General features: G+C 40.3%; 1 protein-coding gene across 2 annotated transcripts in view; it reads left to right on the plus strand.

Moving 5' to 3' along the window:
- Positions 1-19,078, plus strand: part of Usp12 (ubiquitin specific peptidase 12) — a 95,546-nt gene that overhangs the window by 45,234 nt on the left and 31,234 nt on the right. For both annotated transcript variants that reach the window (XM_070003078.1, XM_070003077.1), the window contains exon 2: positions 4,628-4,708. In XM_070003078.1, coding sequence (XP_069859179.1) covers positions 4,628-4,708 — 81 coding nt within the window. The remainder of the gene's footprint in view (positions 1-4,627; positions 4,709-19,078) is intronic.

A 19,078-nucleotide genomic window follows, 5' to 3' on the forward strand; every position in this document is an offset into this window, starting at 1 on the left:
TAATTGTTGACTCTAAACTTAAATATCTTGGAATTTTATTTGCAGGAGTTTTTTTTTGGGGGGGGGGCGTGAATTGAATTTCTTTCTTTGTCAGAGTGAATTTGCTTCCATCTGTGGAGTGGCCAAAGATTGTTAAATTAGGATCTCTTCGAATTCAATTTTCTGCCTGAGGATTTTTTGTTTGTTTTTAATCAATAGATTGTGCAAATTTGGGTCACAGACTTTCATGAAGGTTGTGGCTGTGAATTGTTAAAAGAGCTTGATTTTTTTTTTTTCTTCCTTCTCCTACCCCACCATAAGGACAAATCAGCCATGTTTCCTTATTGGTGTGTGTGTGTGTGTGTGTGTGTGTGTGTGTGTGTGTGTGTGTGTGTGTGTGTGTGTGTGTGTGTGTGTGTGTGTGTGTGTGTGTGATGGGTCTTGAACTCAGGGTGTGAGCATTGTGTGTGTGTGTGTGTGTGTGTGTGTGTGTGTGTGTGTGTGTGTGTGTGTGTGATGGGTCTTGAACTCAGGGTGTGAGCATTGTCCCTGAGCTCTTTTGCTCAAGGCTAGCACTCTACCACTTTGAGCAACCATGCCACTTCTGATTTTCTGGTGGTTAATTGGAGTTGAAAGTCTCACAGACTTTACTTCCTGGACTGGCTTTGAACCATGGTCCTCAGATCTCAGCCTCCTAAGTAGCTAGGTTTACAAGTGTGAACCACTGGTGGCTGGCTCCTTGCTGGTTTTTTTTGGGGGGGGGGGTCACAGGATTCTACTTGTGCTCTCTTAACTCTGAATATTTAACCTTTTTGGGGTCTCAGCTTTTTGCTGGGATTCCTGTTGTCCTCATGGTCTTAGGATAACCCTAGATTTAGCTCATTTCCTCATTCCATTCAGCTGTTAGAAACAGTTACTATTAAGTCACATATTCTGTTAAATCTATTTTTGCTGGTTACTTGTCTCCTGTGATGTGGTTCCCCATTACTTTGGTTCTTAGTTTCTATGATTTCCATCTCTCACTGGCTCAATTAAATTAACTTTTGTATACTTTCTTTTCTTTTTTTTTTTTTGGGTCCGGTCATGGGGCCTGAACTCTGGGCCTGGGCGCTGTCCCTCAGCTCTTCAGCTCAAGGCTAGCACTCTACCACTTGAGCCACAGCGCCACTTCCAGCTTTTTTCTTTTTGCTTATGTGGTGCTGAGGAATCGAACCCAGGGCCTCGAGCATGCAAGGCAAGTGCTCTACCACTGAGCCACCTTCCCAGCCCTGTATACTTTCTTTCATCGGAAACTTCATGAGCATCTCATTACTACTTCTTCGTCATCTGGTTTTTTCTTGCCAGTCCTGGGGCTTGGACTCAAGCAAGGCCTGGGCACTGACCCTGAGCTTCTTTTGCTCAAAGCGAGTGGTCTACCACTTGAGCCACAGTGCCATTTCTGTTTTTTTCTGTTTATGTGGTGCTGAGGAATTGAACTTAGGGGCTTCATGCATGCTAGGCAAACACTGTACCACTGAGCCACATTCCTCACCCCTCATTCATTACTTCTTTTATTTTTTTCCTGGTCGTGGGGCCTGAGCTTGGTCTGGGCACTGTCCCTCAGCTCTTCAGCTCAAGACTAGTGCTCTACCATTTGAGCTACGGCACCACTTTGGGCATTTTCTGCTTAATGTGGTGCTAAGGAATTGAACCCAAGGCCTCATGCATTCAAGGCAAACACCCTATCACTGAGCCACCTTCCCAGCCCCCCTCATTACTTCTTTTTTCGTTGTTTTGTTGTTTTTTTTGGGGGTGTGGGGGTCCGGTCATGGGGCCTGAACTCTGGGCCTGGGCTCTGTCCTTCAGCTCGTCAGCTCAAGGCTAGCGCTCTACCACTTGAGCCACAGCGCCACTTCCGGCTTTTTTTTCTTTTTGCTTATGTGGTGCTGAGGAATCAAACCCAGGGCCTCAGGCATGCAAGGCAAGTGCTCTACCACTGAGCCACCTTCCCAGTCCCCCTCATTACTTCTTTACAATACATTTTATAGTATTAGTTAGGTGCTAGTGGCTCATCTCATGCCTGAATCCTAGCTACTAAGTAGGCTGAGATCTGAGTATCATGGCTCAGAGCCAGCCTAGGCAGGTTAAACACACACACACACACACACACACACACACACACACACACACACACACACACACACACACACACACACACACACACACACACACACACACACACACACACACACACACACACACACACACACACACACACACACACACACACACACACACACACACAGAGCGCATTAGGTACTAAGTGTTGCAAAAACAGGAACTTTTTTTGTTTTTTGGTCAGTCGTGGGGCCTGAACTCTGGGCCTGGGCACTGTCCCTCAGCTCTTCAACTCAAGGCTAGCTCTGCCACTTGAGCCACAGCACCACTTCCTGCTTTTAATGCTTATGTGGTGCTGAGGAATCGAACCCAGGGCCTCCATGTATACAAGGCAAACACTTTACCACTGAGCCACCTCCCAACCCAGGAACATATTTTTAAAGGTGTGTGTGTGTGTGTGTGTGTGTGTGTGTGTGTGTGTGTGTGTGTGCGTGTGTGTGTGTGTGTGTGTGTGTGTGTGTGTGTGTGTGTGTATCCTGTACTTTGATAACAAAGGAATTCCTATCCCTGAGAGCTCCAGTCTCTCAACTTGGCATGGCCACCACTGTTTACCTTTGTCCCAGTGAAGATTGGCAGTATAAGCTACTGTTCTCTTTGTTAGGATTATATTTTAGGTATAGTGTGGAATGTTATTAGAGCCATTCATTTTGGATGTCTGTCCTAGGCCTAAGTTTAAATTGTTGGCTGCCATTGCTTGACATAATAAAAGTTGTCAGATGTCATCAAACTACTTGAGGAATATTCATGTTGGAGAATCCCTGTAAGATGCTAAAAATCATTCAGAATTGTTCGGAGAGGTGTTGACAGTGGGTTTCCAGCAGCTTTATGAAAATCAAAAACTTGAAAAGCACTCATTGAACTTGGCATGATGGTGTAGGCTTAGGATCCCAGCACTTTGGAGGCTAAGGTAGGAGGATTTTGTGTGAGTTTGAGGCCAGCCTGGGCTACATAGTGAGATTCCAGTTTCTTAGAACCAGACAAAACCAAAACAAACTCCGCCATGTATCAGAAATCAAATTACTTACTTTCATCTCTTGGCTTTTCAGTTAGCATCACCAAAAAACAAACAAAAAATCTGTTACAATTCCTTTTTTTACAGTTCTAAACTAAGGCACAGTATAGTAAACTCTACTTACTATGGTATTGGTGCTATAACAGAAGTAGTTACAGAAGTAGTCACAAAAGTAGCAGGAGTAGTTGTTTGATACAGACTCAGGGGTTTCTCCCAAATATTATGAGTCTCATAGATTTGCCTGAAATCCTTAGATCTTGGACTCCTGAGGAGCTAGCATTATTGGCAGGAGCTACCAGCACCAGCCTTGATTGGTTCAAGGATTGCACTTGACCACTTGAACCTTAGCTCTACTTTCAGCTTTTTGGTAGTTGAGATAGGAGTCTCATGGACTTTGCCCAGGCTGACTTCCAACTGCAATCTTCAGATCTCAGCCTCTTGAGTAACTAGAATTATAGACATAAATTACTAGTGTTCAGCTGAATTTTTTTTTTTTTTTACTTTTTAATGATTTTTTTTTTTTTGCGTTAGGGATTTTATCAGTGTCTAATGAGTGCTTGGCAAGTGATCTACCATTGAGCTACATCCTCAGCTCTTTTTGTGAAAGTCTTGCTAAATTACCAGGCTGATCCTGATTTTGTGCTCCTCAGCCTCCCAAGTAGCTGAGATGGAGAAGTGTACCAAACAACTGACGAGACTGAAAAATCTTAATTCATGTACAAGCATACTGAAAAACCTAGCAGCTAATACTTGGAACTAGGGGTTTGTAATCAGATGTGCAAGGTCCTCTTTTTGTTGGATTTTGTAGTTTTCCCTTCTTTGGCTTCTCCTCAGTTGCCCTTTCTCAGACCTCTTCCAATCACCTATTCAAATTCATTTAATGCATAATCTTCCAATCTACTTTCCATGTGTAATTTCTAATAAAATTTTATGATAGTGTTTTATATTAGTTGTTTTAATTACATTTTTGAGAATTATACCTGTATTTATATGTAAATTTGCCTTGTTTATTCTGCTTTTGCTACGTGATAATAATATACAGTTATATCTTAATAGTTCTGTTTCCTCAGTGTTAGACCAGCTCCACGACTGTCCTCTCTGCAGTCTTACATGATATTACAATAAACTTTCTTGCCACCTGCAGTTAGTCCTAGGTGACTAGTATTCCCTTTCAGAATTGCTAGTCCACTGCATAAGTGCCTTTTTAATGAAGTTTCAGCTTGTGAGAATGGTTGCCATCATATTCCTCTGTTTGAGCTCTGATTCCTCAGGAGCTTTCAGTCAGTACATGGGGAGAAGGAGCTCACTGGGAATGTGATTCTTTGACTCAGGCTAGTTCTGTGACTAAAAACCATTCCTTTAAAGTTAAGTCAGTGTGATCAGAGCATAGACTTAAAGAATGTTTCTGTAATGCCCATTTGATTGTGATAATGTAATGAAAATATTATAACTAATAAGATTGTGATTTTCATTTTACAGGGCGCCAATGCCTCGGCATTAGAGAAAGAGATTGGTCCAGAACAGTTTCCAGTCAACGAGCACTATTTTGGATTAGTCAATGTGAGTATCCATTGATGCTCAGCTTTCAGAATCATTTTTTTTAACCAGTTGGAGAAATAGGGAACACGTTTAAAGACTAATAGCTGTGTGCAGTGGCTCACACCTGTAATCTTAGCTACTCAGGAGGCTGAGATCTGAGGAGTGTGGTTCCAAGCCAGCCTGGGCAGGAAAGTCTGTGAGACTCTTATCTTCAATAAACTACTCAGAAAAAGCTGTAAGTGGTGCTGTGACTCAAGTGGTAGCGTGCTAGCCTTGAGCATAGAGAGGCCCAGGGGCAGAGCCCAGATCCTGAGTTTAAGTCCTAGGACTGCCCCCCCCCCAAAAAAAAAAAGAATAATAAAAGTGTGAAGGGCTGGGAAGTTGGCTCAGTGGTAGAGCGCTTGCCTTGCATGCCTGAGGCCCTGGGTTCGATTTCTCAGCACCACATAAGCAAAAAGAAAAAAGCCGGAAGTGGCGCTGTGGCTCAAGTGGTAGGGCACTAGCCTTGAGCTAAAGAGCTAAGGTACAGTGCTCAGGCCCAGAGTTCAGGCCCCACAACCGGACCAAAAAAAAAAAAATAAAAAAAAAAATAAAAAAATAAAAGTGTGAAATACTGGGGAAAATAACATCCTACCCTGTGGAGGTAATTCTAGTAAACCTGTATTAAAACATTGGAAGAACTTTAGAATTTTTTTTTCAGTTAACCTGGGAAACATCAGTGAGTTCAAGGAAAGTTACATTTCATTATCTAAAGGGTCCAGTCTGCTTAGTACTTACCCTCTTCATTCCTGAAGCAAAATTGAAGGAGAAACCGTACTGGGATACACAGGCTTGTGGTGGAATCATGGACATGGCCTGTGTTCTACCCATGCATTTTCTTAATACTGAATAGGATGTGACCAGCCTGTGTGTTAGGCTGGGAGTGGCCTTGGCGTGAGACAGGCTGACATTGAGGGACTGTGTGCATTTTAACTACCGTGCCTGAAATATCCTTGCCTGCTTTTAAAATTAAAAAATTTTTTTTTGTTACTATTAATGTGTCAGAGAGGCTATCATTACATAAACCAGATAATGCCTACATTTCTTTTTTTGGACAATGTCACCTCTTGCTTAGCTTCTCCCTCCCATCTCTAACCACAAGTTACATAGCTCATTTTCCACGTAGTATACACTGAATAGTATAATTGCATTTGTTCACCCTACTTCCCTCCCTTTCTGTGCCCAAGAAGAAGAAAAACTCAAACAGAAACAAATACCACCCTCACCAACAACCATAACAAACAGAAAAAAAAAAACCAAACCCATGTTTCCATTTCTTGGAGTTCATTTCTGTAGATAGTATTTTAAATGTTCAGAGAAGTTACACCTTTGTGTTCCTTCCCTAAGAGTATCCTCCTTTAGTCTGTCTGGTTATATGTTAGATCTAGCTTCTACAGAAGAGAGAAAGCATGGGCTTAGCTTACCTGACTTAGCGTGTATCTGCAAATGAAATTCTATACCACATTTTATTAATCCACTCTTTTTTTTTTTTTTTTTTTGGTCCGGTCGTGGGGCCTGAAATCTGGGCCTGGGCGCTGTCCTTCAGCTCTTCAGCTCAAGGCTAGCACTCTACCACTTGAGCCACAGCGCCACCTCCGGCTTTTTTTTTTTTTTTTTTTTTTTCTGCTTATGTGGTGCTAAGGAATTGAACCCAGGGCCTCATGCATGCAAGGCAAGCACTCTACCACTAAGCCACTTTCCCCTCCCTCCACTCATCTGTTGTAGGGTATAACCTTTAGAATTAACTTTTAAAATCTTGTAAACCATTAGTGAATACCACAGATCAGTGTTATAAGTTTGTGGTAGCTTGTACCACTGTTTATGCATAGCATCTTTTGCTCTTGGTCTTTTTTGCTTTTCTCTGGTGCTAGGGACTGATGGGGAAAGTGTTAAGTGGGAAATATCTGTGTATCTGTATATATCTACAGATGGGAGATGCAGATTTAGATAGACAAAAGAACAGGTGAGGTAAGTTACATTGAGTAAGTTGGTACCTCAGTTAACACTAGTAATTAGAAGGTACAAGATGTGGATTGGGGATATTACTCAGCAGTAGAGCACTTGCCTACCATGTACTGGCCCTGGATTAAAACCACAGCACCCTTCAAAAAGAAAAAGAAAGTTGAGTACAGTAGCTCATGCCTGTAATTCAAGCTACTTTATGAGGCAGAGATGGGGGCGGGGGGAGGTGTGGTTCAAGGCTATCCTAGACATTATCTCAACCACAAAAGCTGGATATAGTGGTGTACGCACATATCATTCCAGTTACATGGAAGCATAAATAGGAGGCCGTGGTCCAGACCAGACCAGACATAAATTTGAAAAAACAGCTAAAGTATAAAGGGCTGGGACTGGCTCAAGCCAAGTGTTAGAGCACCTAGCTAGAAAGTGCAGGTCCTGAGTTCAAATCTCAGTACCAACCAAATAAAGCAAAACCTTAACCAACAAAAACCCCTCCCACAAGAAAAAGATGATTTCTTATGGGATTTAAGGAAAGTAGTCAAAGTAGGTAGTGTGTTTCCCTTGCTTCAGGACCCATGTGGCTGTGTACAGATCTTGTAACAAAGAATCAGCAGTTCTACTCCTGTTGTCACTGTATTGATTCCAGTGTCCTGCATCTTGTATATACATTTTTCTAATTTGGGAAGGGGAAGGGAAATTACAAAAAGCTGAAATAAGGATACAGGATGACCCATTGTAACAATGAGATGTACAAGACACTATGTTGAAAATGAACCTTACAACTTTGTTGGGGGGAGGGGAGGAAAGGGATGGTAGGGGAAAAAAAGAGGGGGTAACAATGCTTGATAGGAAATGTATTCATTACCTTACTCATGTAACTGTAACCCCTCTGTACAGTATCTTTACAATTAAAAAATATATTTAAAATTAAAAAAAATCAGCAGTTCACTATTCTTCCTTAGAGTAAGCTGCTCGGTATTGTTCCAGCTATATTATTTTGATTTTTTTATTGTAAAGATACTGTACAGAGGGGTTACAGTTATATGTTATATGAGTAAGGTAATGAGTTTTTCCCCTACTAGTCCCTCCCTCCCCACCTCAGCAACTCCTCCCTCCCCCTCCCCAAGTTGTAAAGTTAGTTTTTGACATAGTGTCCTGTATGTTTTATTGGGTCAACCTGTCCTTGTTTCAGCATTTTGTGAATTCCTTCCCCACCCTCCCCAGCTATATTTTCTTATCCTTTCATTAAAATAATTATATAGTTGTTTTTTTTTTTCCTAATCTATTGACTTTAAGTTGTGGTAAATAAGAAATTTAGCTTTCTTCTTCAATCACCACTCCTACTTAACTTCATTTCTCCTCTTCTCCTCGAATGCATATATTGCAATGAGTATATTTCAATCAGTGCTCAGTATTTTCATTATTGTAACTGTTTTTCCCAGGTGAGCTGAGTTGTACTGGTTGTATTTTCTTTCCTTTCATATTAGTTGGTTTTCTTAGAATTAATCCTTTATTTTTCTTTGATCTTAATTTTAATTATTTTCCCCAAAGCTCACTCAGCCAAGGGAAACAAAACAAAACAAAATATCTTATTTCCAGTTTCTACTGAGTTCTATCCATTAGGTACTCTCTGTCTGTGGTGCCTTTGTGCTGAGCCTTCTGTCCTGTTCTGGCTGGTTAGACTTAATCCTCAGCAGTCTCTTTTTACTACTGCAGATATCCCCCATCTTTCTTCCTGTTTTTCCAGATCCACTCTCTTCCATCTTCTTTTTTTCTCCCTCGCTTTGTGGCACACATTCTATGATAGGTTTGTTAGGAAGTATTCATGAGCAGTAAAGCTTTGACACTGTTTAAAAATGCTATTATTGTTATAGCTAGATATAAATGCTTTAAAAGTTTTAGAATTGTAGTAGAGTTGCCTAAAAAAATTTAAGGCTTCTATTGTCATTGGCTTCTATTGTCATTGTTGACATTATATTGTCATTGGTGATCGATTTTTGTTCTCTTCTAAATATGATGTTTCTTTTTTATTTTAAAATTCTTTGGGAATTTTAGCATTTTCTCTCTGTATATATTATATATGCCCATATATATTATGTAATATATAACTAATATACATATCATTTTTTTCAATTTGGTGATGTATCCTGGTCTTCTTTCTTCACTATTACATTGGATATTTATAGACCTATTCATACTAAAGACTTATTTTCCTCAGTATTTTGCAGTACTATATTTTTTGGTAATTTCCTCCTTGTTATATAAGTCTTCTGTGTGTTCTCTCTCATTTCTGTCTCTCTCTCTTATTAAAACAAGCAAGAACACTGGCCTGTTTCCTTTGTTTTGGGTCATGTTAGTTGCATATTGGAGCACAGATTAATCTTCTCCCCTGTGTGTCCCTCCCCCCCCTCCTTTGTACACTGTGTTTTAAATAATCTGCCCCTTTGTACACTCTGTGTTTTAGGCTAGAGTATTCTTCTTTGTCCAGCTCTGTATTTTTTTATTCTTTGGATTACTGAGCTTTGAACTCAGGGACTTGTACTTGATGGGCAGGTAGGTATAGCAGGAGCTATGCCGCTTGAGCCTTTTTGCTGTAGTTTATTTTTCAGATAGGGTGTAGTGTATTGCCTGGACTGGCTCTTAGCCCATGTTCATCCCACCTCTGCCTTCTGTCACGCTGGGAATACAGTTGTGTGTCACTACATCCAGATGACTGTTTTTTATTTTATTTTTTCCTCAACAAAGCAAAGTTTTACTTTCTGCAAGAAGTGTGCACTGTTGGTAAGCAAGCAGTTTGGATGCAATATCTTCTGTTATTCTCAGGATATCATTGCTGAGTTTTTCTGATAGTTACTAGATTGATTCTGAGTTAACTTTTTTCCCCCCTTTTCAAAAACTATTTGTCTTTTTTAGAAACCTTTTCCAGACTTTATGTATAAAAGTGACATTTCAAGCAACTGATTGGAGGCTTTATGTATTATGAGGGTTATTCTCTGGCAAAGAAAGCTTTAGCAACCATAACAAACCCTCCGGAACACCCTACCTGATTCTCATTTTTTCAGGATGCTCCTCCACCCCAGAGGATTCTTCACATATGTGTCTGGCTCAATTCAGTCTTTTTTTTTTTTTTTCCTATTGAGTGTGTATGTGATATCTAATACCTAGCCCCAGGGTCCTGGAAATCAGTAGCCTGTTGCTTGTAGAGACAGAACCGTAAGTATTCTCTGTGGCTTGAAAGAACGAAGTGCTTGAGTGGATAGAACAGGCTTGTGTTTTCAGATACCTCTCCTGCCTCAAGTCCTGAGCCTTCAGGCATGGGTCTATTTTTACCCCACAACTCTGTCCCATCTATGCACTAGAATTCAGTTTTTCTCTATCTTCTTTGTTTTCATTTTGTGTGTATGTGTGTCAGTGTTTTCATTTTCATTATTGTAACTGGATACTGTCTCTTAGCTTTTTCTGTTCAAGGCTAGCAACATGAAATCCTTACCTGATGCTGGTACCATACTCCTGGATTTCCCAGCCCCTAGAGAGCCAAACACATTTTTGTTTTTTGTAAGTTATCCAGTCTGTATTCTGTTACAGTAGCAGAAAATGAACTAAGTATCTCAGAAGGGCTCATTGTCTTTAGAACAGCAGTATGTTATATATTGAGATCTGCTTTCATTTTTATCCCATATAAATGTTTCTGTCTTCTGATCATTTTTTTTGCATATAGCCTCAAATGAGTAAACATTGGCAAATAAAATATATGCAATTCATTCTGGCTCTCTAATTTTTTTTTGTTACATTTAAAAATTGAGTGTGAGCTAGGAGCTGGTGGTTCACACCTATAATCCTAGCTACTCAGGAGGCTGAGATCTGAGGATCACAGTTCAAAGCCAGCCCAGAGGCAAGATAGTTTCTGAGACTCTTTTTTTTTTTTTCTGGGGTCCGGTCGTGGGGCCTGAACTCTGGGCTTGGGTGCTGTCCCTCAGCAATTCAGCTCAAGTCTAGCGCTCTACCACTTGAGTCATAGCGCCACTTCCGGCTTTTTTCTTTTTGCTTATGTGGTGCTGAGGAATCGAACCCAGGGCCTCATGCATACAAGGCAAGCACTCTACCACTCAGCCACCTTCCCAGCCCCTCTCTAAGACTCTGATCTTCAATAAACGACTAGAAAACCAAAAGTGGTGCTGTGGCTCAAGTGGTAGAGTGCTAGCCTTGAGCTGAAGAGCCAGAGTTCAAGCCCTATGATGGACAAAAAAAAAAAAAAATTGAATGTGATCACAGTATTAGTGATTGAGTAATAATAGTGTCAGTTATATAATAAAAGGGTTGTTTCGGGGATGGGAAGGTGGCTCAGTGGTAGAGTGCTTACCTTGCATGCATGAGGCCCTGGGTTCCGTTCCTCAGTACCACATAAGCAGAAAAGGCCAGAAGTGGCGCTGTGGCTCAAGTGGTAGAGTGCTACCCTTGAGCTGAAGAGCTGAGGGACAGCAGCCAGGCCCAGAGTTCAGGCTCCACAACTGGCAAAAAAATACTTCCAAGGAAGTATTGTTTCTGTTACTTCCTGTAAATTAGTGTAAATTCAAAGAATAGTTGTTTGCCTGAAGCCAAATAACAGTAAAATTCTCTCCTGGGAATAAAGTTAGTAAGAGACCATCAATCTCTTTATTTCATAAATGAAAATATAGTTTGTAATCTTTATAGTTTGTTATTGTACAAAAGCCTGAGCTCTCTTAAGAGTTCAGGGATAATATTAGTAAAGCTGGACGAGCACCTGAATGAAACTCAGAGGAGATGTGGCAGAACTAGTAGTGTGATTAACTTTTTTCTGTGATTTACACTTTTTCTGTGATTTACACTGTGATTTACACTTACGTTCTGTGATTTACACTTTCAGGCTACTTTGCAAGTAACTGCTTTTTTCTTTCTTTTCTCCGTAAGTCTTATTTTTTCAGCTCCTAAATTATCTTCACTCTTCTGTTTCTTCTTACTCTTCCAGCCCCTTTTATTGGCAGAATTTATTGCAGGACAGTCCATGAGACTCTGTGTTCAATAAACTACTAAAAAGCTACAATCAGAGGTATGGCTCAAGTGGTAGAGCGCTAACCTTGAGTAAAAGAAACTCAAGGTCAGTGCCCAGCCTGAGTTCTGCCCAGAATCAGAAAACAAAACAAAACAAAACAAAACATGCATGCATGCTTCTTTGGGGGCTTCTTTGTTACCTTAGTCAATCCAGCAGTCACTTTTTCTTTTCTTTTTCTTTTGGTACAAGTTCTGGGGTTTGATGTGAGCCACCAACGCCTGGCCAGTTGTCACAGCTTTTAGGCCTTTCCCCCCCACCTGTCTGGTACTGTTAGTATTGTAAACAATACTAACATACAGCTGTTGAATTGATTGGATTTTTCAAAAAATGCAAAACATGTATTTTTTTTTTCTGTTAATGGCTAAGTATTTATTTGCAAGCTTAATTGCTTTCACAAAAAGTATAATATGGAAAGAATTGTCAAACCTGATTCATGGGATCCTTTTTGACTAGTGAGTAGTTGAATCAATCAGAAGCACTCATCTTTAGGAACTAATATAGGTAGGTAGGTAGATAGATAGATAGATAGATAGATAGATAGATAGATAGATAGATAGAAATGTATCTGAGCAGACTTGTCTTATGAAGAGAGAAAAACAATCACAGTCTTAACAGAAAATTAAGCAGAGCATTTATTTTCAGCATTACTATTATTATTGTTGTTGTTGTTATTGTTATTATTAATTTATTTTTTTGTCGGTCATGGGGCCTGAACTCTTGACCTAGGTGCTGTCCTTCAGCTCTTCAGCACAAGGCTAACGCTCTACCACTTGAGCCACAGCACCACTTCTGACTTTTTTTCCTGCTTTATGTGGTGCTGAAAAATGGAACCCAGGGCCTCATGCATGCAAGGCAAGCACTGTACCACTGAGCCACCTTCCCAGCCCGTTTTCAGCATTATTAATGACACCGTTTTCTTCCTTCCTTTCCTTGTTTTTACCCCCCCCCCCTTTGTAAAATTTTGTTTGTGCTGGTTGTAGGGCTTTAACTCATGGCCCAGGTGCTTTCCCTAAGCTTTTTTGTTCAAGGCTAGTGCTCTACCACTTGAGCCACAGCTCCACTTCCAACTCTTTGGGCAGTTAATTGCAGATATTAATTGCAGGAATTTCCTGCTTGACTGGATTGAAACCTCAGGTTTCAGATCTTACTTTCCTGAGTAGCTAGGATCACAGGCATAAGCCATTGGTACCTGTCTGGTTGCTTTATTTTAATTGCACTTGGCTTTCTCTTGGAAAAAAATCATTTCACAAATAATAGCTTTTCTTTCTCTGTCTTTGTTTCTCCCTCTCCTACGCTAAGGACTGAACCCAGAGTATCATGCAACCACTCTACCATAGGAGCCATGGTTTTAGGCTTTGCTTTTTGCTTTGTTTTATTTTAACTTTGCTTTTGAAATGGAGTTTCTCTGCTACCTTTAGATTGGCTTCAAACTTGCCATCTTCCTTCCTCCTTTTCCAAGTAGTTAGGCATTTTATAGGCATGTATCACTATACCCAACTGTAACAGCTAACTCTTGCCAGTCTGATTCCTGTATGTGTAATATGTAACATATGTAATACCTGGATTGTGTATTTTCTAGTAGTTTATCTCCTATAGACAACCTTCTGGAGAAGAGAAACAATAGTGTGCCTTATGGTTCTTTGGGTAGCCAAAGGAGCCCTTGAAAGAGGGGTTCTTTGGGTAGCCAAAGGAGCCTTTGAAAGAGGGGTGTGTGTGTGTGTGTGTGTGTATGTGTGTGTGTGTGTGTGTGTGTGTGTGTGTGTGTGTGTGTGTGTGTGTGTGTGTGTGTGTGTGTGTGTGTGTGCAAGTGCATGCGCGAGTGCCATTAGTAGTGGAGTTGAACTCTGCCTTAAGCTTACTAGGCAGTTGTTTTACCATTTGTGCCATGTTACTTATTTTTTTGCTATAAAATATTCCACTTATATACTGACTATTTACATAGACAGCTAAATTGTTTGAAAATGGTTTACCCTGATAAGACAGATTTCTCCTTTTTCTTTTATTGTATAGCTGGTTAGTACTTGCAGATGTGTGCTATGGTCAAGGATGTATGTTTGCAGTAGTCTCAAGAGATTATAACAGAGGCAGAAAGTTTCCATTGCTCAATGACATCTGCAGTTTTGTAGTATAGTCCGTTGCTCACATGTTCCTGGTGATGCTGGTGGAAACAAACATACTGCACAGACAGGGACATAAAGTATAGCACATCAGCTGTGGACAGAATATAATAAAATCTGTAATAATACTGACAACAAATGACTGTTACTGGTTTATGTATTTATATACTGTACCTATTGTGTGTGTGTGTGTGCCAGCCAGTTCTGGGGCTTGAACTCAGGGCCCACGTGCTGTCTACGAGCATCTTTTGCTCAAGGCTAGCACACTCCCACTTGAGCCAATTCTGGCTTTATTACTTTATTGGAGACAGTAGTATCATGGACTTTACTGCTCGAGCTGGCTTCAAACCACTGTCCTCAGGTCTCAGCCTCCTGAGTAGGATTGCAGGCATGAGACACCAGCTCTTGGCTTTAATAATTAACTTAAGTGTATACCTGTTTTCATAAAATGTATACTGCAATCAACTAGCTGTGTTCTGCTGGCAGCAACCTCACACATCTCTTGCTTACTGTGTCTTGTAATTATAACAAGAGGCTCAGTTGAGTGAGAGATCTAGACAGCCCATGTTTGTGCAGGTACACTCTATGATATTTGCATAATGGTGTATGTGCTTAAAAATGTAGTTCTTAGAATTCAGCCTTGTTCAGTGATGCATGATTATATTTCAGTAGTTAATAGAGTAATTTAAACTACTGGTATCTCTGTCCTACTAATTAAATTTTATGCATTTATATGAATACTTTAATTGTTTAGTTTTATAGTTCTTTCATTAATTTGTTAATACACATAGCCTCTCATCCCCTCTCTCCACCTAATGGTCAAAGCTACTTGAGGTTTATGTTGTCAGACATCCCAGAGAATAATGAAATTGTCCATGCAAAAGAATTTTGGCACAGTTTGCTGACTAAAATGGATCAGGTGTCATGTTCTCCGATAGAGTTAGGAAATGAATGTCATCAGCAACATGACAGAATTTTCATAGACAAAAAAAGTCACTTCCCATAAGGAAGAAGGGACAATGGGGTAATGGTGTGGGCTGAGGGTCTAGAAAGACTACTTCTGGATTAGTTACTGACTTTTGGCTCACTTGGAAAGATTGAAGGTGGAAAGTTGGAATATGGAGAATCTAGTGTCTCAAGTAGAATGGTTGGTAGAGGATGTTCTCTTAGGAGAATGGTACCCTGGTTCAGCTTGGGGAGAGTAGAAATAGTTGTGCTTCTTTAAAAGAGGTCCTGCCCTAACCTTTTTTTTTTTTTTTGGGTCCGGTTATGGGCCTGAACTCTGGGCCTGAGCGCTGTCCCTCAGCTCTTCAGCTCAAGGCTAGCACTCTACCACTTGAGCCATAGCGCCACTTCTGGCTTTTTTTTTCTGGTTATGTGGTGCTAAGGAATCGAACTCAGGGCCTAATGCATGCAAGGCAAGCGCTCTACCACTGAGCCATCTTCCCAGCCCCACCCTAACCTTTTTATACTGAGGGCCAAAACCACTCTAGATGAAGTGTATAAGATGGTTCATTGAGAATAGGAAGAAAATGTTAGAACATCTTTTTTTCCCCCTTTTTTTGGAGGTATTTGAGTTTGAACTCAGCATCTAGGCAGGCAGTCTACCACTGTAATTTACCTTCAGCCAAAATGTTAAAATTTGTAATGATTACTTATACCTGAAAGTGATGCATAAACCTTATTAATCATGACACTGTTTAGCATCTAATACACCTGGTTTACAAGACAACATTGTTAGCCTTATTACTCTCCTTAAATATTAGTAACTTTCTGTGAAAAAAAGTTTTACAAGAAAACAAGAGTTAAATATATTTTACCTTATGTTCTATATTTTAAGTGTATATAATATAGTTTGTAAGTAATTGATAAGTATGTGTATTTTAGGGATGAGAGTTCAAATAGTCTTGCAGCAGTGACATGACAAAACCTGTTCATCATAGCATTTTTTTTTTGGGGGGGGGGTCCGGTCGTGGGGCCTGAACTCTGGGCCTGGGCGCTGTCCCTCAGCTCATCAGCTCAAGGCTAGTGCTCTACCACTTGAGCCATAGCGCCACTTCTGGCTTTTTTCTTTTTGCTTATGTGGTGCTGAGGAATCGAACCCAGGGCCTCAGGCATGCAAGGCAAGCGCTCTACCACTGAGCCACCATCCCATCCCCCATTGTAGCATATTTTTGAAGACTTAGAGAAAAGTGTGCTGGAAGAGGCAGTTTGAAAGCACAGTGGGGTCACCGTCTTTTAAGTGCCTGAAAAATCAGTGGTCCAGAGGCTGGGGGTAAAGTTCAGTGGTAGTGGTAAGAATATGCAAGGCTTAGGTTTCATCCCCGATGCTGGCAATAAGTGGGGAGAGAGGAGAAGGAAGGAATTGATGCCTAGGCCTTGAGAAGCATGATAACTTTGATAATGTGGAGAAGAATGACAACTTGGAAAGTGTGTCCCCTTACTTTGAACTTGATCACACCTTTGATCTTCACGCTAGTTGGAGATAATGAAGGCTGAATTTCAATCCTACAGTAGTAATGCCTTACAGGAATACAAGAAAGCATCCAGACCATCTGAATGAAAATCGTATGATTTCTTTTTTCTTTTCTTTTCTTTTTGTGTGAAAGCTGTATCTTTGAAAAATAAATGTTTAGGTTTTAAGATTTTTTTTGTGTGTGTTAGTTGTGAGAGGGCTTGAACTCTGGGCCTGGTGCTATCCTTTAGCTCTTCAGCTTAAGATTCTACCACTCAAGTGCTCTATCACTTGAGCCACAGTGTCACTTCCGGTTTTCTGGTGGTTAATTGGAGATAAGAGTCCCATGGATTTTTCCTGCCAGGGCTGGCTTTGAACTGCGATCTAAGCCTCCTCACAGGTGTGAGCCACTGGCAACAGGCAGATTTTAAGATTTTGAATTGTAAGTAATATTAAAAATCAAGCTAATTAAAGGAAAAGCTCCAACATCAAGATACAAAGTTAGTTGATTCCGGAGAAATAATAGTTTAGCCTTTAATTTTTCTATATTGGGGATCGATACAGAAAAACTGTAATAGCTTCAGAGTTTTTCTTTTTCTTTTTCTTTTTTTTTGGGGGGGTCCGGTTGTGGGGCCTGAACTCTGGGCCTGGGAGCTGTCCCTCAGCTCTTCAGCTCAAGGCTAGCGCTCTACCACTTGATCCACAGCGCCACTTCCAGCTTTTTTCTTTTTGCTTATGTGGTGCTGAGGAATTGAACCCAGGGCTTCAGGCATGCAAGGCAAGTGCTCTACCACTGAGCCACCTTCCCAGCCCTAGCCTTTAATTTTTCTATATTGGGGATTGATACAGAAAAACTGTAATAGCTTCAGAGTTTATTGTATCTTTCCCATTGGTTTGTGTTCAGTGAAAATGAGCAGATCATGTTGATGAAGTGGGAGCCTAACTTCCAATCACGTGTGAACTCTAGACTACCTTTGGTTTCTTTCCTGTCCTGTTTACTTCTTGTAGATCAATCCTCATTATGATATTTTCTAAGGTAACTGACAGGCTTCCTTTCATTTTCCTCTCTCAGTAGAAGTTGTTAGAGTCCTTTGTTGCATATTTTATAAATATGATCAATTACAGATATTCTTAACTTTTCAACTGACAAAACCAGTTTATTGGTCATTAGATTCCATAGGGTATGGTACAAATAGTAATATTTTTCAGATGAATTGATGCTGGGTAGTGGGTAAATTAATTTTAGCAAGTTATATTCTGCAGTTGTACTTAACCCCCAGGAGACTTTAAAGTATTCTGTTATCTTTATTGTCACTGATGATCAACATTCCCTTTTTTTAGTCTTTCTTTGGAAATCCTTCCCAGAATTGTTCTGAGTTCTCTGCTTGGATCTGGCTATCAGCATGAATTTGAAGTCACCTGTACTCACTTGATCTCAGATACATTTCATCCAAATGTCTTTTAAAGAATTCACACTCCTATTGTCACATAAGATTCTATTAGTACTGTATATCTTAGTCTATATTCAAGTGGCTTCTCTTTTTTCCAAGTTGCTTTTCATAGTCTGGGGATTCAGATCAGGATCTAATATGCTCCATGTGTTATAGTTGCAATTTCAACATGGTATCTCTTAAGGTCTTCCTAGCCCACTTTGTTTCATACCATGGATCTGGACAGAAACCAGGACATTCGTCTTGGAAACTATCTCAGATTTCAAAAGTGGCTCAGGCCTTCTTTGAGGTATTGCTGCACTAGTTCCTTTATTCCTGCAGATTTTGTAAACTAATAGTTGAATATGGAGATTTGACTTAAGTTCAGTGGTTTTTTGTTTTGTTTTGTTTTTTGAGGAAGGTGAGGTTTACCACAAAAACTACCTGCCTTGTTCACTTTCAGGGATGCTGAAATGAAATATATTGGAGTTTGAGTTCTGATTCCTCCTCTCCTTTAAAGTTTGCCCATCAACCTTTACCCTAATGCTTTTAGCATTTGCTGGTAATTATTATCTACTCCATTTTTACAGTATTCTTCTGGTTTTATTTGCTGGAATGATCCTCTAAGCCACATTTTTCTAATGTAAATATTCAGTAGTCCTCAAATATAGTTCTTACAAGAAGACAAGGTAAGACCTTTTTTTTTTTTTTTTGCCAGTTCTGGGGCTTGAATCAGGGCCTGGACACTCTTCCTGGGCTTCTTTTGCTTAAGACTAGCACTACCTCTTGAAGCACAGAGCCATTTCTGGCTTTTTCTGTTTATTTGGTACTGAGGATTAGAACCCAGGGGCTTCAAGCATGCTAGGCAATCACTCTACCTCTAAGCCAGCCACATTCCCAGCCCTGACAAGGTAAGACTTCGATGTTTCTTTCTTTTTTTTTTTTTTTTTTTTTGCCAGTCCTGGGGCTTGAAATCTGGGCCTGCGTTCTTTCCCTGAGCTTCATTTTGCTCCAGGTGAGCACTCTACCACTTGAACCACAGGGCTACTTCGGGCTTTTTTTTTTTTTTTTAATAGTTTAATGGAGATTAAGAGTCCCACGAAGTTTCCCTCTCGGGCTGGCTTTGAACCACGATCCTTAGATCTCAGCTTCCTGAATAGCTAGGATTATAGATGTGAGTCACCGGAACCCTGGCAAGGGCTTCTTTCTTTTTTAATGTCATTTTAATTCCTGGATCTGTTGCAGTACTTCTTTTGAATATAAGTTGACTCTTAAATCCCCACAAAAAGATAGCCCAGGCTAATCCTATATACTGTG

The sequence above is a fragment of the Dipodomys merriami genome, unplaced genomic scaffold (assembly GCF_024711535.1).
Source record: "Dipodomys merriami isolate MVZ:Mamm:240054 unplaced genomic scaffold, mDipMer1.0.p SCAF_6, whole genome shotgun sequence".
Taxonomy (NCBI): domain Eukaryota; kingdom Metazoa; phylum Chordata; class Mammalia; order Rodentia; family Heteromyidae; genus Dipodomys; species Dipodomys merriami.